General features: G+C 39.7%; 1 protein-coding gene across 1 annotated transcript; it reads left to right on the forward strand.

Annotated features, from left to right (window-relative positions):
* LOC311526854 (transcriptional regulator QRICH1-like) lies at nt 1–27,325 on the forward strand (the record flags this gene model as incomplete). The annotated part of the gene is made up of 9 exons (XM_084640326.1): nt 1–232; nt 2,452–3,446; nt 16,787–16,943; nt 18,271–18,425; nt 19,700–19,814; nt 19,903–20,011; nt 22,766–22,917; nt 25,691–25,775; nt 26,140–27,325. 9 exons carry the CDS (start codon nt 1–3, stop codon nt 26,324–26,326), a joined length of 2,187 nt encoding a protein of 728 aa, XP_084496452.1. The 3' UTR covers nt 26,327–27,325.
* Between the last annotated feature and the right edge of the window lie 394 nt (nt 27,326–27,719).

Genomic DNA, 27,719 nt, shown 5'->3' on the forward strand with positions numbered 1-27,719 from the left:
ATGCACACCTGCGTACGCACACACCCTGTCCGAGGCATGCACACCTCCAGACACACCCAACCCCAGGCACGCACACCTCGCCTGAGGCATGCACGCCCGCGTAAGGCTCGCACACCCAACCCCAGGCGTGCACCCCCGCCCGAGGCACGCGCACCCGCGTGCACACCCATTCTCAGGCCCGCGCACGCGCCTGCGCCTATCTTCCCCTCAGCTGGACGCACCTGGCCCCCTGGTAAGCGCCTTGTCGCGCGCGCCGGAGCTCACCGGCACCGGCACCTGGGACCACGCTGCCCTGGGGCGGGTCGCCCTCTCCCTGTGGCTCGGGCCGCTGTCGCTCAGCCGGGATCCGGGCGGCAGCCACAGCTGCAGCAGGAGCTCTCCTTCTGCAGCGGATGCGTGAGGGGAAGGCTGCCCCAGAGAGCCGGAGAGACAAAGCCCGGCGTGGGCGGCTCGGGACTGCCGGTGCCGCGGACTCCCCTACCCCAGAGGTAACGCGCCTGGGGCGCGGTGCAGTGGGGCCAGCCGCCCCAGCTCCACCCCGGCCGCTCGCCCTCCTCCGCCTCTCGCTGCCTTCCCCTGCAGCTGCTCCTCATCCAGCCCCGTCTCGCCGCGCCCCCAGCCCCTCTTCAGGCTCCCTCCGCCCCACCTGCCCCTTTGTCCTTGTGACTCCTCTTCGCATCCCTCCCGCAGGGGCTCCGAGCCAGGCAGGTGCCCAGGGGCCCTTAGGAGAGTTGAGCCCTGCTGGGGAGTGGGGTCAGCTGCAGCGGCTGTTGTGTGCTGGGGGACCCGGAGGCGCTGCCCCGTGAGGGGCTGAAGTGCCTGCGAGGATCCGGCAGCGCGTCCAGTGCTGTCTGGTTCTGGATCCCTTGCAGGGTACTCCGCTGGGCAGCCAAAACGGGTGGGGTAGGGACCCTGGGAAAATGACACCGCCGTTTGCTCGTCCTCACTGCTCTGGGATTGTAGGTGTAGCCGCCGGAGTTACGGGGGGTAGAATCGTGCTCACGTGGAAAATATTTTTTAGCGTGTAGTGATTGAGTGCTGGACTTGAGGGGAAATAATGCACCGAGTTAGCACACCGGAGGTTTCTTTTGGTCTCAGAAGTGCAAGTATGTATGTTTACTTCTTGATAAGATAAAGGGGGAGAGGGGATGGGGAAAATTCCCCTACCTATTCTACATACAAAATGACAGCTTCAGGACAGAAGCCGTGTCCCTCTCACTGAAAACGACATCGAAAATAAAAGCAGTTACATGCCTCTTAAGATCTGAAGAAGAGCTTGGTGTGGCTCCAAAGCTTATGTCCCTCACCAACAGAAGTTGATTTGATAAAACATGTTACCTCACCCCCCTTGTCTCTCTCAAGATCAGTCAATTTTACAGTTTTTAGTGTTACCTCATTTTGTAGATAAAATTACAGCTAAATAATCTGTTTAAACAGTTAATTTTGACTAAAGCCAACTGTTTTAGGAATAACTATCTGGTCATTCTTTATTGCAGATATCAGATGACTAAGGGAATAGCAAGGATATAGGGAGCCTTTAATCTTTAGGTTCCTGCTTCAAAAACAGACACTGACAGTAACTAAACAGGTTCCTGCTGACACCTTTTTTAGTTAATGGGACTTGGTCCACTGTTTAGTGGCTTTGTCTAGATTACAATTTGCTTTCTTTTTTGCTATACACAAACTAAGGATATAGTGGACATGGTGACTGAACAATCCCATCATTTAGAGAGCATCACACCAGAACAAGGTTGAGGCTTATGATTAAGGCAGTGGTAAAGCTCATATTATCCATCTTGCAACTAAAGCTTTCCATTTTTCCATATAACAGGTACAAGTATTATCCAACCATTCTCTTTCATTACTCATAAACTGAAGTGACTAGTGCAGTAACAATGTTTACTCTGTTGTTTATGTTTTGCACAATGTTTATAGAAATGTTTTTGCCCTCTTATTGTTACTCATGTATAAATATGAACCTATAAACTGTTTTCTCTACACCTTTTTTTGTAGTAGAAAAATTGAAAACTAAGGCACTGATCCTGCAGTGAGCACCCTGCACATAAACCTCCATTGATTTCACCGGGTTCCACATGAATGTCCATATGGCGATTAGGCACGAAATAATTTCAGTTGTTTTCTGTGTTCATATTCTCTCACAAATATAAAGTAGCAAAAGCTTATAGGGAGCAATGTGCATAGGAAAGTAGCTAAGCACAGCCCGGCTGTCATCTTTTCAGGGGTTTGAGGAGTTTCTGACTTATGCTTCTTTAGAACATCCTAAATATGTAGGTACCTAGTCCAAACATACAGTAATGCTCATTAATGTTGTTGGGAATTATAAATGTCTATTGAATGAAGAGCAACCAGACTCGTTTAGGTGAGTGTCAGAGAATGTTGCTTCTACAGTAGCTCTAGTCTAAACATACATTATTTGCATGACTTTTTCAGTTCTCAGAAGGATGCACCATTCCATCCAGTATGAAGATCACCAAAGTATGAAAGCCCATTCAATACCTCAACATCACATGAAAGTATTTCTAGACTCGTTAAGTAGTCAAGGGCCAGAAGAAGTACAGCAATTTGTGCATTCTCCAATCTCGGTATACCAACAAGGAAATCATTATATATACATGGGCAGCACCGATGTATCAGGGCCTTTGTTAGAGTTGGTGCATCCAGTTACATCTCCTCTCCAACATCCAGCACTAAGCTACTGTGGACCACTGGAGCATCAGCATATTCAAGTGTACCATACGCAGCCTCAACAAGGCCATCAAATAGAAATGCAGCAAAATAATTTGATCAAACAAGTACAACTGCAGATAGAGGCTCAGCCCTCCCCTGAAGGGCAATTTAATACACCAACTTCTGAACGGGAAAGAAGACTGTCATGTATTTCTCAACCTATGAAGAAAAGGAAAATTGACATGCCAGTAGAAGACAACTACAGTAATAGTCAAAGTTCTCTGCAGAATATACCTATTACTGTACTAACAATGCCTAGCCATACCCAACAGCAGGCTTACAATTCTCTTCAACAAGAACTGCTAACAGTAGATAGCAATCAACTGTATGGACTTGCACCTGCTACAGGAACAAATGGCCATCTGCCTGATGTAGAATCATGGGCAGTTTGTCCTCATGCAATTTGCCCTGAAACTCAGAATATGATGAATACCCCTGTTTATCGGGATGCCTGTGGTATTATTCAGATTGGTGAAATGGCTATGAATATGACTAGCATTAAGTTAGAAGAAAGCAAGGATAATTTTCAAGCTGTTTCAGAAGCTAGAAAGAGTATTCAGGAGAGTCCTATTCCTAGCACACCCTGTTTCCCAGTGCAATGTGTAAATAAGAATGGAAATACACACCTTCCTCTTGCTGTACAGAGTGGAAAGAGGATGTATCAATCAGCTGAATACTGGGATGAGCAACAGGTGCAGGTGAGCACAAATATGAAGCTCTGTGGTGGGATGTGTGTTTGTGACTTCTCTTGAGTCCAATTTGCTTCTCTAAGTTGGGTTTCTTATCACTCGTATTAACTCCTTCTCAGGCAAAGGTGTGTTCAGGTGGGATTATGTATTGAGGCCAAGATAGTCTGAAGCTTTAGCTGCCTTTCATCTGCCTAAAATATACATGCACAAAAACTTCCTGAAGAGTTTAACAAGTGTATAAATCATAACTGTACAGGCTTCAGAGATACAATATTAAACATTGCAAAATTAGCTTTTCCTGTTTTGTCATTGCATAACGTACTCTAATAATCAAACTTCCCTATTTGATAGGATATTACCATGTTAAAAGACAAAACATTACACCACCAGGGCATATTTGTCCCAAAATTTGAAACGTACCCATGTAGATTCCCCCCCCCCACCCTTCTACCTTATAACAAATTTAGGCAAAGTGTTCCAGGTGGATGGTCTTGTATCTGCATGCAGCTCCACGGCCCTATGCTCATATTGAACCTCAGTTGCACTGCACAGGTCTCAATGAGGGCAGACCAAGGTGTGGGTGTGTTTTTTGTTTTTGAGAAACTAGGGATCCTTGTCAAAACTGTGGCTTTGGGACTATGTCTAATAAAACTGTGATTCTACAATGTATAAATAGTAGAAAAAGATTTCTCATTCAGGCAACTGCCCCTACTTCTGAGTATTAGACCAAATAATTCTCTATTAACTTAGTTCTGGTATGAACCATACTGAAAAGCAGTAATTACAGTACATATTCTATATTGCAAAGTAACTTGGCCAAAACCAGTGTGTCCTTTAATTAAAAATCTTGTTTGACTATAGATACGTTGTAAGGAGCAAGCTTGTCTTAATTTTCTTGGCAAAATTAGCACAATATTTGTTTACAAACCTTAATTTAGCTGACTGCATGAACAACACTAATCAACCCTACTTGTTTTAAACTTGGTCTTCTCCCTCCCTTAAAATGTAGCTGAATGTAAACCTAAAATTGTGGGATTATGGTAGCATTGTTTTGGGACAGAAATGGACAAGGGCTGTAATAGTAGTAGTTTATAGTCCTAATTTTGTTGTTGTTGCACCCAAAAGTTTTGAAAAAGTTATAAATAAATAAGGGGATTCCAGAGGGATACACCAGTGTAGCAATGAAATGACCTAGGCACAATGGTAATACTCATATTAAAGAATGTAAATATTATTAAAAGAAGAGGTCTGTGTTTCTCTTTCAAACTAAATCTTAAGAACTGAGTAACCTGATCACTTTTTTTTTTAAAGCCATACATCAGTATAGAGAAGGTTAAAAAACTTCTACTTGACAGATTTGGAGGTTACCCTAGAGAATTACTCTTTCCTCATTCTAGAAGCAAAAGCCTGGTTGAATAGAATGAGTGATCCGCGTTGTTCTTCTTTTAGATCAGATATTGGTCTCAGTGACAACCACATGATCGTTTATCATGTGGAGGTCTTGCCAGTTAGGACTTTTCTGTTTCCTTTTTGTCAATCCATCTCTAATCCAAGATGTGATATTTTTATTTAATTGATATTTATTAGGGCAGTCAAGCGATTAAAAAAATTAATTGTGATTAATCGTGCAATTAAAAATTAATAGAATACTATTTATATAAACATTTTGGATGTTTTTTACATTTTCAAATATTGATTTCAATTACAACACAGAATACAAAGTGTACAGTGCTCACTTTATAATAAAAATATTTACATTGTAAAAATAAAAGATAGTATTTTTCACTTAATACATAATGTATTCACTTAATACAAGTACTGCAGTGAAATCTCTTTATCACGAAAGTTGAACTTACAAATGTAGAATTATGTACAAAAGAACCCTGCATTTAAAAATAAAACAATGTAAAACTTTAGAGCCTACAAATCCACTCAGTCCTCCTTCTTTCTCGGCCAATCGCTCAGACAAACAAGTTTGTTTACATCTGCAGGAGATAATGTTGTCCACTTCTTGTTTACAATGTCACCTGAAAGTGAGAACAGGCATTCGCGTGACACTGTTGTAGCTGGCGTTGCAAGATATTTATGTGCCAGATGCACTAAAGATGCTTCAACCACCATTCCAGAGGACATGCGTCCATGCTGGTGATGGGTTCTGCTTGATAACAATCCAAAGCAGTGCACACCAACACATGTTCATTTTCATCATCTGAGTCAGATACCACATGCAGAAGGCTGATTTTCTTTTTTGGTGGTTCAGGTTCTGTAGTTTCTGCATGGGAGTGTTGCTCTTTTAAAACTCCTGAAAGCATGCTCCACACCCCGTGCTGATCAGATTCTTAGAAGGCACTTCAGATTCTTAAATCTTGGGCTGAGTGCTATCTTTAGAAATCTCACATTGGTACTTTCTTTGCATTTTGTCAAATCTACAGTGAAAGTGTTCTTAAAACGAACAACATGCTGGATCATCATCCGAGACTGCTATAATATGAAATCTATGGCAGAATGTGGGTAAAACACAGAGCAGGAGACATACAATTCTCCCCCAAGGAGTTCAGTCACAAATTTAATTAATGCATTTTTTTTTTTTTTAACAAGCAACATCAGCATGGAGACATGTCCTCTGGAATGGTAGGCCAAAGGGAAGGGACATATGGACGTATGGAAGGGACAAACGAATGTTTAGCATATCTGGCATGTAAGTACCTTGCAATGCCAGCTACAAAGGTGCTATGCGAAAGTCTGTTCTCACTTTCAGGTGACATTGGAAATAAGAAGTGGGCAGCATTATCTCCCGTAAATGTAAACAAACTTGTTTGTCTAGTGATTGACTGAGGAAGAAGTAGGACTGAGTGGACTTGTAGGCTCTAAAGTTTTACATTGTTCTGTTTTTGAGTGCAGTTATGTAACAAACAAATCTACGTTTTTTGCACTTTCACGATGAAGAGATTGCGCTATGGTACTTGTATGAGGTGAACTGAAAAATACTATTTTATCAATTTTACAGTGCAAATATTTGTCATAAAAATAATATAAAGTAAGTACTGTACACTTTGTGTTGTGTTGTAATTGAAATCAATATATTTGAAAATGTAGAAAAACATCCAAAATATTTAATTTCAATTGGTATTCTATTTAACAGTGTGATTAAAACTGCGATTAATCACAATTAATTTTTTTTTGAGTTAATCGCGTGAGTTAACTGCGATTAATCGGCAGCCCTATTATTTATCCATTTACTTTATCATGATACAGTTGTTTTTTTTTTTAAATGATTTGGTGAAATGCAAGTATACGTACCACCCTTTTTCTATTACTAGTAAGTCTGTTATATTTTACACAACTATATTAACAAACTCATTCTAGTGGTCATTAAACATTATTCTTCTAAACATTCATATCCTGACCCACTCAATAATTTTTGACTGTGATAAATATCAATATGACAGGCTAGTAGTACCCAGCTTTTTCTTCCCACTCTTCTTACAGATACCATGTTTTCCCTCTTTCTAACTGAGTATTTATGGCTTCCATTAAGTATATGCTGTGAATATGTATTAAAAATAGTATATGCACAAAGACTAAGGGGGAGATTTGCAAAGGCACAAAGTGTAGTTTGATGCCCAGCCCCCATTGAGATTTAGTGAGAGTTGTGCACCTTGTTTCTATTTGTGTATCCCCGCCCCATGTTCTCAAACTAATACTGAATTTATTTGAATAAGCATTAACTTGCATCAACACAGCTTGCTTATGCTAAGTATGAATACATACTGAATATGCAGTATTAACTTTACTCTTCTCCAACAACTAGAGAAATATTTTTGTGGGGGAGGGGAGATGGAACTTTCCCCACCTAGCAAGGAGGCTTCAGAACAACTTCCCTATCCCTTATATGTGGGTTGGTCTAGCATCTGCTGTAACCTCAGACAACTTGTGTGGGATTGGATCTGCAAATTGGGCAGCCTGCCATGAACAGCCTATTCCTCGATGAGCAGCCATGGAGGAACTCGTTACTCCTTGTTGTGTAGGCTGCACAATGGGGTTTATGATATCTAGAGAGGGTCTTGCATTACCCCCAGTCCATGTATGTCATTAAGACTATACTGGGTGTGAAGGAACCTTGGACTCCCATGTTGGAATCTGTTGAATCTCCCTCAGCCCAGGATACTGTAAACACTTGAAATATTAGCTGTAAATATTTTTCATATTATATAAACACTTGTGCATAGAGATTTTTTTTTAGAGTATGTGACTCTTGGACTGATTATTTTTTCCACTGTTTAGATCCAACACTGCAGTCCTACTAAAACAATAATGCAAGGATTAAATAACCTCATTCACTAGGTATGGTACAAAATAGAAACCTGGGCCTGTTTATATGGTGCAAAGTTGATGCAGGGAGAGAAGACAGAGTGAGTGTGTGTGTGTGTGTGCGCATTGCCTCCTCTTCCTAGGAGTGTACCTCCTGAGCAATAGGGAAAAATTAATTCGTTGTGTTTATAACTTAAATCTTAATGTACAAGTACAAAACATAACGATTGGTAGAAAATACATAGATTTAAACCAGTGCTGTATCCCTCACAGCAGTCAGGCTCTGTCTGCTGCCACCTTCCTTACCCTATGAATCATTTGTTACATTCCTTTACCAAGTACTTGTCTTGGGGCAGAAACTTCCCATAAAGCCTCATTTTGTTCTAGGCAAGAGGTAAAAAGTAACCAACATATATGGCAAAAAATAAATTGCAATTGTGATCTATTTCAGTTTATGTATTTGAATGTTTACAAAAAAAAATTTCCTTACGCTTAAAAAAAGTCTTAACCCAACAATGCCTCATTAAAGGAAGCCAAGACCAAACAAAAAAGGAGACAAGTGAATCTGAATTATTCGATATTATTCGATATCGATTATTCGATAGTGGAACTAATAAAGTTTCCTTAATAGGGCCTTGTTTTATCTTCCAGGTGATCACTGTACCTACTGAAACAACTATTTTGAGATTCATCTGCACACCTGATTTCTAAATCACCTTTTTGATGTTGCCTTAGGAGCCTTCCTTAGCTGCTTTATGTTAGTGAACTGTGCTGTACCAGCAGAGTCATGTTTGTTGTAAGTATTCTTTTGCAGCTGTACAGTGAGAACTCTTAATGTGCAGTGCTATATTTCAGTAATTAATGGAAATGATTATTGAACTATATCACTTCACGTTACTTAACAAGTTTGTGTTCCTCAAGGATCACCACTTGTTTCACTCTACAACTATTCCTGCAGGTTCCTCAGACAGTAGCATAAAAAATACGAACTGATTTGTCACACTTTCATGCAGTGTTAGGTTCTTAATGGCTCCACTGGTCTCCTGGAAATTAATATAAACAGCGAGTTGAAAGAATTACCTCTTCTAAATAGTGAAGTTCAGAAACTGAAGCAGTAAATAGCAAGCATGTTCCAGTTAGCTCTACATATGCTAGCTAGTCATTAAAGATCAGAGAGGGCAGACAAGAGCACTGAAGTGAGGCCAGTAAAGGTTGGGAAGGTTGTTTCTCTTCTTTTCTCCTGTTTGTGGTGATGAGGGAGAAATTCTTCTCCTTCCTTTCATTTTCCTTGTTTTCTACTTGCAGATTGAATTCTTCTCTTCTCCCATACTAACCTCTCCCAACTTTTATCTTCCTTCTTACCATTAAGGTTCCCCGATAAGAAGCTTTACACTTCATTGTGGCTTTTCATAAGAACGGCCATACTGGGTTAGACCAAAGGTCCATCTAGCCCAGTATCCTGTCTTCCGACAGTGGCCAATGCCAGGTGCCCCAGAGGGAATGAACAGAACAGGTAATCATCAAGTGATCTATCCCCCGTCACCCATTCCTAGCTTCTGGCAAACAGATGCTAGGGACTCCATCCCTGGCTAATAGCCATTAATGGACTTATCCTCTATGAATTTATCTAGATCTTTTTTGAGCCCTGTTATAGTCTTGGCCTCCACAACATCCTCTGGCAAAGAGTTCCACAGGTTGACTGTGTGTTGTGTGTGGGGAAAAAAAACTTCCTTTTGTTTGTTTTAAACCCACTGCCCATTAATTTCATTTGGTGGCCCCTAGTTCTTGTGTTATGAGGAGGAGTAAATAATACTTCCTTATTTATTTTCTCCATACAGTCATGATTTTATAGACCTCTATCATATCCCACCGTAGTAGTTTCTTTTCCAAGCTGAAAAGTCCCAGTCTTATTAATCTCTCCTCATACAGCAGCCATTCCATACCCCTAATAATTTTTGTTGCCCTTTTCTGAACCTTTTCCAAGTCCATATATCTTTTTAGAGATGGGGCGACCACATCTGCATGCAGTATTCAAGATTTGGGCAGACCATGGATTTATATAGAGGCAATATGATATTTTCTCTTATTATCTATCCCTTTCTTAATGATTCCCAACATTGTTTTCTTTTTTGACTGCTGCTGCACGTTGAGTGGATGTTTTCAAACAGCTATCCACAATGTCTCCAAGATCTATCTTGAGTGGTAACAGCTAATTTAGACCCCATCATTTTATATGTATAGTTGGGATTATGTTTTCCAATGTGCATTACTTTGCATTTCTCAACACTGAGCTTCATCTGCCATTTTGTTGGCCAGTCACCCAGTTTTGAGAGATCCTTTTGTAGCTTTTCGCAGTCTGCCTGGGACTTAACTATCTTGAGTAGTTTTGTATCATCTGCAAATTTTGCCACCTCGCTATTCACCCCTTTTTCCAGATCATTTATGAATATGTTGAATAGGACTGGGGACACCACTATTTCTCTCTCTCCATTCTGAAAACTGATCATTTATTCCTACCCTTTATTTCCTATCTTTTAACCAATTACCAGTCCATGAGAGAAGTTTCCCTCTTATCCCATGGCTGCTTACTTTGCTTAAGAGCCTTGGGTGAGGTACCTCGTCAAAGGCTTTCTGAAAATCTAAATACGCTATATTCATTGGATCCCCCTTGTCCACATGCTTGTTGACCCCCTCAAAGAATTCTACTAGATTGGTGAGGCATGATTTCCCTTTACAAAACCATGTTGACTATTCCCCAACAAATTATGTTCATCTATGTGTCTGACAATTTTGTTCTTTACTATGGTTTCAACCAGTTTGCCTGGTACTGAAGTCAGGCTTACCGACCTGTAATTACCGGGCTCGCCTCTGGAGTCCTTTTTAAAAATTGGCCTCACGTTAGCTATCCTCCAATCATTTGGTACAGAAGCTGATTTAAATGATAGGTTACAGACGACAGTTAATAGTCCTGCATATCTCCCCTCCATTTCAAGTAATCCTTTTATTCATATTCTTATGAACTCACTAATTCCACACTCTATCTCTTTGATTCCTGCTCCATTTACAGTACTTCTCACTCACTTCATTTATCTCTGTGCTCTTGCTGTGACTCTCTCTAGCTAGGGGTTGCATTTTCACTTGCCACTCTTTGCACTAGGAGCTTTCTTCTTCTGTGAACGGTTTCCTCTTTAAAACTGGTCTCCATCTCTTCCCTAACTCATGGACTGACTTTCCCAGTAAATTCATTTTGTGCTAACATGGAAACAATGTATTCTAAGCTACAACAATCTAAATTGGTATATTGACAGGTTTCAGAGTAGCAGCCATGTTAGTCTGTATCCGCAAAAAGAAAAGGAGTACTCGTGGCACCTTAGAGACTAACAAATTTATTTGAGCATAAGCTTTCGTGAGCTACAGCTCACTTCATCGGATGCATACAGTGGAAAATACAGTGGGGAGATTTTGTATACACAGAGAACATGAAACAATGGGTGTTACCATACAGACTGTAACAAGAGTGATCAAGAAAGGTGAGCTATTACCAGCAGGAGAGCGGGGGGATGACCTTTTGTAGTGATAATCAAGGTGGGCCATTTCCAGCAGTTCACAAGAACAGTAGGGGGAGAAATAAACAAGGGGAAATTAGTTTTACTTTGTGTAATGACACATCCATTCCCAGTCTTTATTCAAGCCTGGGTTAATTGTATCCAGTTTGCTGAATTGGAATTAATTTGCAGTCTCTCATTGGAGTCTGTTTTTGAAGTTTTTTTTGTTGAAGAGTGGATGTCATTACACAAAGTAAAACTATTTCTCCTTGTTTGTTCCCTCCCTCCCCCCCCCCCCCCGACTGTCCTTGTCAACTGTTGGAAATGGCCCACCTTGATTATCACTACAAAAGGTGTCATCCCGTGTCCCCCCACGCGCTCTCCTGCTGGTAATAGCTCACCTTCCCCCCACCCCCGTGCTCTCCTGCTGGTAATAGCTCATCTTTCCTGATCACTCTTGTTACAGTGTGTATGGTAACACCCATTGTTTCATGCTCTCTGTGTATATAAAATCTCCCTCCTGTATTTTCCACTGTATGCATCTGATGAAGTGAGCTGTAGCTCACGAAAGCTTATGCTCAAATAAATTTGTTAGTCTCTAAAGTACCACAAGTACTCCTTTCCTTTTTTTAAAATTGGTATAGAAATTGAAACAATATCTCCTTTGCAAAATAATCCTTTTATAATCTCACTCTTCTTCACTCCCCAGAAAAAAAGCTCAAGTAAAACGCAATATTAAAAAATATATATTGATAAAGACGACCACTATTTTTAGAGGCCCATGCTGTGTGTCTGCAGTGGGTAATCCTAATAAAACTGAGACAATTGGATTGTTCCTGATCTGGAGGGTCAATTGTTTTAAATTACAAACATGTAAATCTTTAGAATAATCTTTCTTAGCTTCTAGAGTACTCACTGCCTTGGCAATGTGATACAAAATAAAAATAAGCAATACAGTGCTACTGACACTTTTAAATAATACTATTGCCCACAAAAACTATATTAAAATAACATTATTTAGGTTGCAAAGTCAAGCACTCAAAATCTGGGAAATGCCAGATATATGGTTGCCTCTTCAGTTTTAGTTCTGTGCCCCCTCCCCTCCCCCCCCCGTGTGTATAATTACATAATAGTATAGTGCATACAGATGGAATGGGGGGGCAAAACTAAGGTTTCTGAGGCAACCATACAACTGGCATTTCCTAGTTTTTTGAGTAATTGGCGTTTTGTGTGTAATTGTCTTGGACTTCTTAAGAAAAAGGGGGAAAAACAAATTTTATCATGTGATTCAGTAACAAAATGGATAATATAAAATGTTCCCCAACCTAAAGATAGGGGGATCTGGTGGCACCCTCTATAATAACACAGATGAAAACTTTATCGAGTACTAAAACCAAAAAATGAGTGCTTTAAGCTTGTGCTCTGAAGGCTGCCAGACTTAGGCTCTAGGCTGGGGAATGAGTTCCCAAGGTGAACACCCTTTACTGGGAACTCCGCTGCTAGTCCTGCAGAATTAAACTCCAGGAACTAACTGTAATGATCTTGGGGTTCATTAAACAAACCAAATAAATGTGAAAGGAATAAAACTGGAGAGCTTCTGTGGTAAGCTGCTGCACACAGCCCTGGTGGTCCCAACCCCTGCTTCCAGGGCACAACTCCAAACTCCTATATTCATAATACTGTCCCTTATGAGGGACCATCTCTAAATTATAATCTTCTACAAACACATCTCTACATCTTCCCTCTTAAAGAAAAACAAATTAACTCTTATATATAAACAACTAGCCATGCTCCAATAACACATTCTCAACCCATCTAGTACATTTCCGAAAACGCAATGTGTCTACTACCTAGAGAGGAGAGGTTACCAGCACATCGTTCTTGAGTGAGTCTTTACCACTCACTTTCCTCAAATACCCACTATCCAGGCAGGTTAGCAAGCCTCTCTGAGGCTGTGTCTACACTGGCAACTGAACGACAAAACTTTTGTCTTTCAGAGGTGTTTAACCTCTTCTCTCCTCTCCCACCCCCCCAAAGAGACAGACAAATGTTTTGCCACGACAAGCACCGGTATAAACAGGAGCGCTCTCCTGCCAGCAATGCTAACGCCACTTGTTGGGGGTGGAAGTTTTTTGTCGGCAGAAGAGCCCACAAACCATGGCTACACTGTGTGACTTTTAGTGACACGGCTGTAGCAACACAGTCTTGTCACTAAGAGCTGTGTAGTGTAGACATACCCTTAGTCTTTCAGGACGTTTAGTCTCCCACTCTCATCTTCTGAGTATCAGCCTCTCATTACCATGTGAGTTGTTCTCTCGTTCCTTTGTGCGTTGATGATAAAGGATCAGTCAGATGGGAAACCACAATCCACGTCAGCTATCAATGTGTTAGAACTTTCTGGGATTACTTGTAGATCCCTTCGATTACATCGAAATGTGTCTTCCTGATCTGTCCGGACTACATAAGGCCTTGGATGCAGCTGTTCTTTAATAATACCCCTTTGGCCGCAAGTATTAGAGGTGTGATTCCTCAGGGGCACACACCATCACCTGGGTTAAGAGATGGGAGATCACAGGCCCTGTTTTCAAAATAATAATTCTGCTTCCATTTCTAATTTTTTTTGTATTCTGCATGGTTTCATTGTTATGTGATTTCATAAAGTTATCAGAAATTGGTAAATTAAATCTGATCCTTCTTCCCATTAACAGCCGAGCTGGAGAAAAGCCGTTCTCCAGGGATGAACTTCAGTAAACCAGTAATGCCCTAGACAAATCACCCCCCAAAGTCAAAAATCTTTTTCATAAGGCTCTTTACTGTCCCTATAGACCTTTTCACAAGTCCATTTGATTGGGGGTAATTTGGACTTGATGTTTTGTGATGAAAATCCCATCTATGGCAAATTGCTCAATCTGCACTGGAACATTGCAGCTCATTATCACTAAAGACCATTTGGAATTCCATGTCTGGAGAAGATTCCCTTCATACTGGCTATCACAGACTTACTGTTAGTACTGTGCAGTGTGCAAATATTTGGATACAGAGAATAATGTGACTATAAAATAACCCTTTGATTGCCAGGTAAATAAGTCAGTGCCTACCTTCTGATAGGGCCTTTGTGGAACTGGATGTGCTTGACTTCTCTGCATTTTGGATCTTCAGCATTTTGCAAAATGATTATTTTCCCCACATTTGTGACAGTGTCTTGCCTTTGGAAAACTGTTTGGGGCCATGCTGTGATCCACACCTTCCACATATAACCGTCTGTACCCAGTCTTCCCCCTAGCAGTGGTTTTCGTAGCAAGTGGTTCCACTCTTTGATTTGACCTATTCTGGCTATATTCTTTTGTATTCAGTACATACCCTTCAGCTGTTTGGCTTGTGCTTTCACAGTTTCTGCTGCCTGCATATTTGGAGAGCTTTTTCTAAAGTTAAATCTCCTTCATGGAGCATTCTCTCTCTTAACACATTGTCTTTAATGCCACAAATGATTCGGTCTCTGTCAGATCACTAAAGTCACAGGTTTTACTGAGTTTCCTTAATTCTGTGACATATTGCTCTGACTATGGTGTCATCAGTTTTTTGCATTCATGTAAAAAATTCATCTCTCTCAAAGGTTTCATTCGTTTTTGGCATGCAGTGTTCCTCAAATTTAATCAGTATTTTATTTGTCTTCACTCTTTCACCTTCTTCAAACTTAAAGTTGTTTATAAATGTCCAATGCTTCCTCCACAGCAACATGCAAAAAGATAGATGAATTCATTCTATCGCTTTTTTCCCCTCTGCCCACTAAATACAATTCAAATCTCTGTCTGAATTTTTTCCAGTTCTCTGCAGCATTGCCTGACAGTTGAAAACTTGAAGGAGGTTGCAACACATCCATTTTTGGCTTTCCCTGTCCCCCTTTTTAAGCTAGTCAAGCTACTAGTGTACTCAACAAATACATGCAAAAGCCTCTGTGCCTAGGGCTCTACATGCGTCTCTGGTGCCCCCCTTTGACTCTGCTTTCTGTTCCAAACACAGGAGTTAACTTCAAGATGACTGTAGTTTCCTTCTCATTTGGCTCTTCTGATGCCATGTAACAATCATGGGGTTCATTAAACAAACCAAATGAAAGAGAGGAATAAAACTTTTCTGAAAACAAACTGGAGAGCTGCTGTGGTGAACTGCTGCACACAGCCATATGGTGTTCCCAACCCCTCCGCCTCCAAGGCACATCTCCAAATTCCTGTGTTCATAATACTGTCCCTTATGAGGGAATGTCTCTAAATTACAATATTCTACAAACACCTCTCTACACTAGCAAGATCACCTGGAATGCTCTTAGATAGCTCTGGCTGGGTATAAAGTGGAACACTCAAGTTGCTGGGTTCCAAACTACTCAGACCTTTAAAGAGCATCACCAATACTTTGAATTGACACTAAGAGGTCGACAGTAACCTGTTAGCTGTTTAACGGTCCATCAGACTTAGAATATGGGCAGCTGACTTTTGTTCTTTCTGAAGCTTCTTTCAGTTGCACCATTCTGTTCGGGTTTGATGCTGTAACCAATTACTATTATGCAAAATGACCTGGGACTTGCCTACTTGAGAGACTGCCTCTCTGTGATATTGCCAAAGATGTAGTCAGTGGAGGCACTTGAGATCAAGTACCCATAACATAAAAGAATGGTTAGTGTAGCATTCCCATTGTGGGTTCCTTGGCTTTGCTGCTCACTCTCCCTGCCTCCTTTGGTTAGAAATATCTCTTAATTTGTTCTTCAGGGCATGCTGAGAGGTTTTGATGCAGGTGGCAAGGGATATGAATTAAGGTATTAAACTCTGTTTGGAGACAGCTGTTTTTGTAAACAAATGAAGCTGATTGGGATAGGGATTATACAAATTCTACAAGATTAAATAATGGCAGAGTGTACAGAGCTGGGATGGGCCCTCTTAAACATGTATCTTTATAAATTGAAAGAAAATAAATAAATTTGGCTTGAAATCACTTGACTGGAATATGTTAAGCAGGGGTCCCTGTCTGTGCACAATAGGGCCTGCTTCCTAAAGGCAGTGTCCTGCATATGCTTCAGCACTTGGCTTTTGTTCAATGTATTGTTATGACACAGATTCAATAACTGCTGCAAAATAGTAAAGCTTTAAACGTAAAGACATTAACTTCTAAAAACCCTTTCTCTGCCTTAAAAATTTAAATAAACTTCCCTAATCACTGACAAAGCATTCTTCAAAATAGTGGCCAAAAAGACTTGAAACAAGGCATCAGTATTGCCAGATAGTATTGTAAAGCATTTTGGAGAAGGATAATCTTGTTTTGCATATCTAAAAGCAGGTTGTAAAAACTGCTGAGATTATACAATTTATAATGGAAATGCTAAGAGAACTTAAATACTGTTAAGTACAATATCAGCATATACTTAAGGTTACACTCTTTCTTTGCCTATAATACCAAACTTCTTTTTTCTCAAATGGCTTATTTTTTTTTCTTCTGGTTACACAGTGTTCTCAATCACTGCCACACTTGCAGATACAGACTGATTTACATCTTCCTTTCAAACTCAAACCAGAAGAAGGAGCTAATTTCTGGAAGAGCTGGGCACAAATAAAAAATGAGGATGTATGGAAAGATGCTGGAAAGAACCCTCAGGGATTTGGAAGTATGATTTTTAACTTACTTTTCACCATTCACTGAAAAGTAATTTTTTTCCACTGAATGCATCCGATGAAGTGAGCTGTAGCTCACAAAAGCTTATGCTCAAATAAATTTGTTAGTCTCTAAGATGCCACAAGTACTCCTTTTCTTGAAAAAAAGATGTCCTTGTACATCATCTAAAGATTCAGGGCCTGATTTTGTTCAATAGTATCTTTCTTCACAAGTCATCCCATTGAAATCCATGATTAAGGGTTGCAGAATTAGGCTATTAAATATAAAACAAGGCTCTGTGTAAATCATGATTTCACAGACTGCACAGAAATGGTGAGATTAGCTCAATACTGTGACTTTTGCAACAGTGGGGAGGCGGAAGGAGGCATCCCTGTTTCTGCCTCCCCTCTGTTGGAAAAATCAACGTATTGGGTTCAGCTACTGCAGTTGGGGGTTGGAGATTGAGATGTCTCATCATGTGGTGCTAGCTGTCTGGCCTAGACTGCTACTGTTACTTTCTGTCTGGCCAGCAGGGAGACGGGAAAGGTGCTGACAATGCATGGGGATTAGGAGACCCTGGGCTGGCCTAACCTACGCCACAGGAGTCCCTGGCTGGCTTAGGGGAGACACCGCAGGAGCCGAGAGAAATTTTCTGCTTGGAGCATGAGCATGTGTGTGAGGGGGGCCAGAGCTGGGATGGATAGCACCATGTGATGACACACACCCTGCCCCAGTTTGCCATGTCCACTCCCACCACTGGCCCACCACTTACCTGCCCTCCCCAGGATGTGATCAACCTACTTAGCCCGCCCATAAGCAGCCTCTGCCTCAGCTGGGAGGTGGAAGCTGGGATGCCTGCTTTCTGCTGTTGGAAAAATTGCAGCAGTTCAGCGGGGCAGGGAACTCAGCAACTGTTCATATTCTGGTATTCCATGAAATTCCAACACTTACCCCTGAAGCTGTTGTGATTTAATACAAAAAAAATACAGTTTACACAGAGCCTTAGTTGGAAACTGCTCATTCAGAATATTTCAACCTATAGCAGTTTCCAGAAACAGTACCAGAGCTCTTTTCTAGCAGTGTACTTGGTTATGTAGTGGTTTGTCACTTATAAAACCCCCAAACTTCTCAGCATCAAAAATATCATGAAAGATTTCCTCTTCATTGAAATCACACACGTATTAGAGAGAAGAAAGGTTTATGCTAACTTGACAAAGAACAGGAGAAAAATAACTTGGCGTAAACTTGGCTTTGAGCAGGGGGTTGGACTAGAGGACCTCCTGAGGTCCCTTCCAACCCTGATATTCTGTGATTCTAAATATGCTCTTTTCACATTATAGGAAGAAAACCAATGACTTTTAGGGAAGATGTCCTTTCAGTGCCAATAGCAGAACTGAATTATGGGCTGTGCCTAATGATCAAAGAAGCTAGAAAGCAAGATGGTTCCTCTTATGAAGCAGACATGTTGTATTATTTATTTCTTTGTATTCAAAAGGTAAACATAAAATTCATATTGGCTGTTGGACTCTTACTGTACACGGAGAATTAGATCTTACATGAAAAGTATTGTTTTCCCCTTCAGGACATAACCCATGAGAGCTAGTTGCCAAAGAAAATTTGAGAGAGCTGATTGTAGATACTCATGCCGAGTTGAAAAAGCATATATTCCCTTTCCTGAAACCGTGTCACTAATGCAGAATGTAATGTGTTCTGCGCAATCCCATAAAATAGTTTGTTAAAATATAGAATTAAACAGTGGAAGCTTAAAATTTTGAACCTGAGGATGGTGGGGGTTGGAATTGGAGGGGTTTGCGGAAGGGCACAATTTGGGCTTTTTCAGGCATAATAGGATTCCTCAATACTCAGCATACTAAAGCTTTCATGATAAGAGATCCAAAATAGTTGGGTGGCTGGGGGAGGGTGGAGCGGGAATGGGAATGGGACGACCCACAGCTTGTTGTTCAGTCCATCCTTCAAGATGTGTTGCTAAGCGAACTTAGTGTGGAGCAGGTTTTAGCCTATAAAATAGATAGGGCTCAGGTGCAGGTAGTGTTAACAGCCATCAGTTGAACTGTTAGAACATAGGTATTAATTTTGTTAGCGTAGACGAGGCCAGTGATAGTAAATTTGCACACACTGTTCCAATAAGTCTTAAATACCTGTATTGCTGATACCTGATCAATAGGACTAATGAGCTTTATATTCTTGAAGTGTTTCTGAATTCACTGTGTCCTTGCAAAACTCACTTTCCAGTTTATTGTTCAGATGACTAAAGTCTAAATGGAGTAAGTTGATGTATATGCTTGTGTCACAGGCATTATTGAGACAGACTATTTGGGTGGAAGGGAATCTGGTTTCATTTTTCTCCCTGTAATAATTTAAATAGAACAAACTTAAAATCCAATTTTTTAAAAATTTACTAGTTTATGGGAATGGCGCTCTCATGCAAAAGTCAGTAGAACTTTGTCAGTGGTTCATTTAAAACATGAGATGATTGTAAAAAAAAAAAAAAAAAAAAAAGAATTTAAATTCCAACGTGCTAGGCCAATCCACTAGGGAAAATGTTAGTGTGAAATGATGAAGACTTACTGATGTTCCTGTTCTTCTGTACTGAGTGAGTAATGTTTTTGTAGAGTTTACATTCTGAGCCATTTTATGGTTGAGACGACACAGAGGTTAACTAACTTTGTTTTACTAGATCTCATTTTATAACTAAGCTTTCATTTCAGTTATTATCCTACCAACATCCGTTTCTTTTTTTATTCATAGTATATGTTTGACAATGACAGAATTGACAACATTTTTGCTGATCTTTATTATGTGAAGTTTTTGGAAAGGCTTCATGGCGTGATGAAGGGATGGTGTCCAAGAGTGAGCCCCTCTGGTAAGTGGAGAAACATTGGGGGGGAAATGAAGTCTGTACTTGACTATGTTCTGACATGAATTTATTAGTATCAGTATTTGTTTTCCAGGGTATGTTCTGTCTAGTTGTATCATGGAGGAAATGTTATGGGACTGCAAACAACTTGGAGCACATTCTCCTGCTACTCTCCTGTTCACACTGATGTATTTCAACACTAAGTAAGAATGTTTTCTATAAAAGTCTTCCATGTCTGAGTTTATGTAGCCTACCAAATGGCTTAGTTTTTGTAACTTGCTGAAAAAGATTTCCCAAACTCCTTCTATCCCCTGCATACCAAACAGATGAATTGGTAAATATACTTTTAATGCTTGCCAAAACCTTACTATTTGTGTTTTGCTCAAATTCTCATTATCTCTTGATGAATAGTGCACACGGTGAACTGAAGGGGGCGGGGGAGTAGATAGTGCATGTTGGGAGTAGTCATTCGATTTCGCGGTTCACCGTTCCTGGCCAACGGGAGCTGTGGGAAGCGACGGCCAGCACATTCCTGCAGCCCACCGCTTCCCACAGCTCCCATTGGCCGGGAACAGCAAATTGTGGTCACTGGGATCTGCATGGGGCCATGCCTGTTGATGGTCAATGTAACCAAAGTGTCTTATGGCCTGCCAGCGGATTACCCTGATGGGCCACGTGCCGAAGGTTGCCAATCCCTGCATTAGTGTCTTAAGCTTTTACACTTCAATCCCTCCTCTTCCCCCCACCACTTGCTTACCCTAATTGTATAATTTAGAATTTTAATGTACTTAATTACATTGGCATTGAATTGTTCATCTCAAATTGGAATTTAACTTTCTAAAAACAGGTTGGAATCCAGAAGTCCTATAATATATGTTGACTTATTCTTCCTTTGTGTAAATATATTCTTTCTCTGTATAAAACTAAATATTCTGATATTTATAAGGTAGATATTAAATCAATGATTCTTCCTGACCGCATGCTGGTTGTATTCAATTATATTACAAGATGATCTTTGACTCTATTTAGGATGTGTATTGACAAAAGCATTAAAATAAACATTTACTAAAATTTTAAAGTAACTGTTTCAATTCATGTTGGTCTGAATTTGACTTCCCTTTAAAATTATCTGGTAAATAATATCCTCTTAAAATATTTGTTAGTGCCTTTACTTTAATAAAAAAAAAATCACTGTTCTGTGCAAGGCAAGTTTTGTATTTTTCCTCTGTTACTGCAGTTAACAAAGAAATACCATTCCTAGTTTTTTTAAATAGTTTTTCTTTCTGCACCAGAATCAACAAAAACACAAAGCAGTATTAACATTAATTACAAGATGTGTCCAAATATTAGGGGGTATAGAGACTTAAATGTTTTGCCAAAAACAGAAATTTAAAATAAACTTCATTTTGCAATCTTATAAAAGACAGCATTACTCTTTTTATAGTTGAAATGAATTTCAGTGTGTAATGATTTTAAACAGATTGGAATTAAATAACATCACAATAGAATGTGCATTCCTAGGTCACTGTTACGCACTTTTGATCTGTCATTAGGCTAAAGATTAAGGCCCCAGTTCTTCAAAGCACTTAAGCACTGATCCAAAGTTCAATGAGGTAAATGGAAAGACTTCCCTTGAGTTCTGTTGGCTTTGGATTATGGTTTTAACCATGTGCTTAGCTTCAAGCACATACTTAAATGCTTTGTTGAATAAGAGCTGGAGAGTATTTCTACACAGGGATTAAAGACCTGGTTGGCCTAGGTCAGTTGCCTCAGGCTAATGGACTCAGACTGCAGAGCTAAAAATCGCTGTATAGATGTTCAGTCCCAGGCTGGAGCCTGAGCTCTGCGACCCTCCGCCTCACAGAGTCCCAGAGCTCAGGCTCCAGCTCAAGCCCTAACATCTAGGCTGTGGTGTGTTTTTTTTTTTGTTTTTTTTTTTCAGCCCCAGAGCCCAATTCAGCTGATGTGGTCTAGCTGTAAGTATTTTATCCCTGTGTAGACATACTGTAAGTGCCTTCAACTACTGAAAAGTGTACCAATATTTTAACCTTCCTCTCATTCCCCAAATAAAAAAAGTTTGAAGCATTCAGAACGCGTTTATTTTGAAAGATTATTCTGTTTACTATGCCGTAATAAATAGCTCTCAGAATCTGATTTTGGGTTGTTACAATTATTTTTTAGTCTGTCTTCCTGTTTCTCTTTCATGTTGATTTATGTTCCTTTTATTTATGGTGGTGGAAGGCAGAGCTGATTATTTGCTATTAGAGATTCTTTATAATGTTGCTTAAGACTCCTTGGTACAAATTAGGAGTATACAACAAGTGGAGTAAGATCTCAAACAACCCTTGAGTTTTCACTAAAGCTCCAATCCAGCTGAAACTTCAGTGAGACGACTCACAATGTGTAAAATTAAGCATGTGCATAAGTCTTTGCAGGATTAAGTGATGTTTTCTAACATAGTATTGGATCCTGCAAATACTCACTTTGTTGGGCTACTCATGTGAGCAGAGTTACTTCCAGGATCAAGTCCATAGATTAACCTCCAAAAGGAAACACCTGTATAGTGAGATATTAAGGAATGTTTCAGCTGTCTGCCCTCACTTCTGGTTTTGGTACAATGCAGAAGTGACCTTTTTAAAATTTGATGTGAGGTCTAGATGAGCTCAAATAATTAGTTGAAGTCAGAATGTGACTTTGAATAGATTGGATTATATTCTGAATTCTTGTTGTGCCATAAAACAGTACTAGTGAATCCAATTACTCTGGGTTTACACAGGTATAGCAGGTCAGGATTTGGTCCACAGTCCAAAGCTATACTTTTTATTGAGAATCTGGAAAGCCTTTTAAAAAATATTTCTCCTCACTTTTTTTTTTTTAAGTACTCCCTGCCGAGTCTGCCAACTCTTTCTCTCTCTCCAAAACTGAGTTATAATTGTTTTTCTCTTGTATGTGAGTAGGTATTTCATATTGAAAACTGTGGAGCAGCATGCACAGCTAGCCTTTTCCAAAATTCTGAAGCAGACCAGGAAAAATACAGGCATCGGAAAGGACAAATGTTCTATAATACGATTCCTGAGGCTTTATGGACAGATTCTGGGAGGACGAAAAGGTTTGAACTCATTAGACTAGGATAATAACCTTTAAAATGATTGTGTACCATTGTTTGCCACTAAGATTGTGAAGGACATGACAAAAAAGGCTTCTTGGCAATTTGTTTGGAATCTGAGCACTGCTGTTAGTGTACATATATGCTTAGACCCTGTTCCTGCAGAGATAACTGTAGGTGAACCCCTCCAACTGTGCAGAGCCCCATTTAAGTCAGTGGGGTTCTTAAAGGAAGCAGAGGTTAGCTGGTGTGGAGTCAATCTCAGGACTGGAGCTTTAGATTGTACTCCCCAGCCCTAGTGATGCACATCTGGGTTGGGACCCTCAAATGCACTCAGTATTGGCCTAACTCTGCACCCACTGAAATCAACTAGAGCAAAGGTAGGCCAGCGCTAAATACAGGGTATTCTTAAAAATTCCAACTTGCATGTTTTTGGAGATAGTAGATTTTTTTCAACTTTTATTAAAGCTTTTTTCCTTTCTCCTCTCTCCCTTCATGGTTTTTTTTTTTTTTCATCTTTTCTACATCTAGTTCTTTTAGAAACCCAGACATAGGATTTCTTTCATAGATGGCGTTACGCTATGTATATTTTAGATCACTTATGCTCAAAATGCTTGGGCCATTTCCTTGCTCCCTGAACTCCTCCTAATTTACAAACATGCACACACACCTCTGCCTTGGTGAAGCATATCTGCCCTCTTCAGTGTGTGTGTGTTTCTCTCCTTAAAACTATAACCTGTCATCAATCTGTGTGTGGAGTTCACATTGACAGTCTGTAGGGGAGAGGATTTTTGTCTCCAGCATACTGGCAGGCTATTGTCCCAGACATTTTCCAAAATGGCTGGAGCCATGGAACTAGCCTATTTAGAAGTTTAACAAACTACAACTCATTCTGTGCTCTGAACTGTCAAGTGATTGGCTTCATTCTCCAGTTACTACAGGTCTACTTTACATACGCTCTGCCCCATAATGGTTGAGTATCTTCTCTGCGGCCATAAGGCATAGTAGATTGCTTAAAGAAACAGCATCAGATATATGCTCAAATGAAATCCCTGCGTCCACTGCCTGAGAGGATTGTGCATGTACAGATGAACTCTTGAGGTGATTCCTAAGTTATAGAATGAGAGGGTACATTCAGACTCTACAAGAGCATCAAACACTGGTTACTATAACTTTTCTGAATAGAGTTGGTCTCCAGAAAGGCTGGATGCATATTTTATTCTTTTGGGTCACTTTCTGCAAGTATTGAACAGCGCATGGCTTTCCATAAAACTTTCTTTATGCTGCAAAAGTTTGAGGCACCCCTATTATATGCTTTGTGGGAATAACTTGCACAGCTTCCCTATGTTACCATGTGATCTTACTGACATTTCTTTCAGGTTGCTTGGTGGTTGCTTGTTACAGCTTGTCTTAAATTGAGGCAGGGACCCTCATTTTTTTGTTTGCCTGGGGCTGCAACGCTGATTGAGGCCTCTCAGTGCGACTTTAATATAAACCAGTAGGCATCCTGTATACGACAGTCAAAAATGCTAACCACTTAAGTTTAAGCATTTCAGATTATTAATGAAAATGAGTTTGAATAGTTGGGTTGCAGCTATTCCTAAAGAGACTATGACTTGGTTTCCAGAGGGTCTAAATCAACTTAAATATATATATATATATTAGTTAGGACTTCATCCAAAGAAATTGTATAGGATTTACTTAAAAGAATGGAGGATTTGGAGTCCTTAGGAAGGTTGACAGTATTGCCTCTTCTCTGTCTCCCCCTCATCTCCTTTCTCCTTCTGCCAGTTTGGGGAATGACACTTTGTCTACTTATCCAGTGGAAGCTAAACACTACCCACCAAGACATGCAACAGAATTTTTACCTGTTTACAAATCAGTCCCTTCCACGATGCCCAGGCATTCACTAGGCTAGTGAAATGGCATCAATCCTAGTGATCCAGCTCCTGGAGCCGTTGAGCGGATTGCAAGGGAAAAGTCCTGTCTCTTATACACTTCTTTTTGCAAAGCATTTTAAAATGGTTCCTAGCTCAGAAAGCATATGTAATTTTTGAAAAGGATTTGCAAAATCAAGTAATTTAAGAAGCAATCACTCAGTCATAGGTTGTTTTAGTGGATTTTCAGAGGTGCATGTATGCCCATAAAGTCAGACTGCTTTAGACTGGATCTGCAACACCTATGATGGGGCTCTGCAGACACAGTGAATGAAATCCTGGCCCCATTGAAATCAATAGGACTTTTGTTGTTGACTTCACGGGGGTCAGGATTTCATCTGATAAATAACTTTTTACATGAACAGTTTGTTTATATTAGGTTAAATTCTTATGTTTTAGGTCAGCCATATGACTCGCAGTATACGTTTTTATAGCTACATGTTTTTAGCTGCCACTGTCTGCCGGGAGTACTTCACTGTTGCATGAGCTTCACCCTCTGTTTCCTATGATAAAAATTGTGCATACCGATAATCAGTATGGCTGACATTTATCTGCTAGTACAACATACCAGATTGGCTTTATTTTCCTAAGCTGTCAATCATTTATCCACAGACTAGGTCAGACATTGGCAAGAGCAATATGTTTCTTATACTACAATAATGGTGTGCCTGTTGTTGAAATATTTAGCTGCTATAAAAACATTTTTTTTAAATGTTGAAATAAGACAGTTTTTGATCAATAATACTATTTTAAACATTCATCAGTAAAAATACTTTATTGAAACTAAATGCTGTATTGTGAACATACTGCACACTATTTGTCTTTTTTTTGATTTGCAGATGAGACTTACGTGGAACAACCTGAAAACCCGGACAACCCTTTGCAGTGCCCCATAAAACTGTATGACTTCTATTGCTTTAAATGGTAAGGCTCTAAGGACTTATTTTCTACACTAGTTTTAAACATTTGATGGCTTTCAACACATTTCATCATACTAGCTATAACAACTTCAGCAGTTCACAGGGAAAGATTTTCTCTTCTATAATGATTGACTTCCCTCATTTAATACTTGGGCTTCACACCACAACAAATACCTATTCCAGTCTGAGTTTGGCAAGAGAGGATCACTGCTAATTCAAAGAGGGATGCCTAAAGCTAGCAACTTTTTATGTGTGGGAGCAAATATATCTTATTACATAATAAAGAAGAAAGTCAGTACTAATTTTACTCTTAAAAGGAGTATAACTAAGTAGTGTGTTGCTTGGTATAATTCAAACTTTCCTTATAGCCCCCAAGGTGTCAAAGGGCCAAGTGATGCCTTCTATCTGGTCCCTGAACCAGTCGTGGCACCAAACAGTCCTATCTGGTACTCTGCTCAGCCTGTGAAAGTGGATGTGATGGAGCAGATGTTGACTAGAATTCTGGTGGTCAAGGAGGTCCAAGAAGCACATGCGAAGACCCATATATCAGCATAGCAACAAGGACAAATGGATAAGTTACAACAATGCCCTTAATATAAAATTGTAAATACAATTTTTTTCATAAGGCATGGAAGACTGTCTGTAGCTAATGCTTTCTTTTTACTAGAAGATGACTGAATGCTATGAGTAAATAGCCTTTAACAGTACCAATTTGCTAAATTCCACAAAGTGGATTTCCTATTTTGTTCATATTTGTCTAATTATACTCTCATCTAAAGAGGGACAGATGTGGTTCTAGTACTAATACTGTGAAACACCAGCTAAATCAGAGTCCCAAATGTGTCATTTTGATTAATTTATAAGTACATAGCTCTTTAAACTGAATTGACAGTGGGAAGTGTATACAAATTCAGTTTTTATCAAAGTCCTCAATGGAAATAGTGGTTACTGAATTATATTACTTTACACTGTGACTTACTAATAGTGCAATGCAGGCATAATTTTCTCTATAAAATGAGTGACTTTTACATTTTTTTCCTTGTTAAAAGGATGCTTCCATGACTAGTCTATTTGCAAAGGATAGACTTTGGAGAAATAGTATTTTGAGAGGAGTAGGAAATCTAACTGCCTTAAATGCCTTGTGGCCAATATTTGTATAAGGTTGGATAGCTTACATTAAAACATTACTTTCTTTAGTCAGCAGGGAAAGAATTTACCTCACTTTCGAAAGCTGGGGCAATAAAGACACCTGAAGCTCTGAGACTGTTCCTAATTCTAGGTTGTGGGTATGTGCATCGATAAATATCTCACTACACCCTTGACACTTTATTGGAATCAACTGTGTTATGCGAGCCTTCTGTATGTACACAGATCTATACAAATTTACCTCAGTTCAGTAATCTAGTGCCTTACCACAACCCAGCCACTTAAACATTGTAGCAATGGCTGTAAAGTATCTTGTTGACGTAAGTTCACCCTTTCCAGGGAGATTTTGTATATTTTTCACATTATAATACTGTATAGATCAACAGTAGGAAAAATGGAGTTTGTTAGTGGAAGTATTATAGATTATGCTATGTTATCTTATTTACAAACTCAATACTAATTGTCTTGAAAATAAACTTTGCTTTTGATAGTGTTGTCAAAATTACATTTAAACATGAAGCTGAAACAAATGAAGTTGACCCACTATTTTTGAATAGCTCACTAAAACCAGACTCGGATCATATTGTGCATAAACAATAAATGAGTTAAGATCACATCTCTTCAAATGCTTATCGACTGAAGAAGAATGCTGCTAGTTTATATTTGTACTATGAGTGGAGGAAGTAGTTTTTGATCCAAGATGGGAAATGTTACTATTGACAGTGACAAATATCTATTGCAGTGCATGACACCTTGTGTCAGCATGGTTGATTTAAAATTAAATAGGGATGGCATTTGATCT

This window comes from Lepidochelys olivacea (assembly GCF_965140295.1).
Source record: "Lepidochelys olivacea isolate rLepOli2 genome assembly, chromosome: 1".
NCBI classification, from domain to species: Eukaryota; Metazoa; Chordata; order Testudines; family Cheloniidae; genus Lepidochelys; species Lepidochelys olivacea.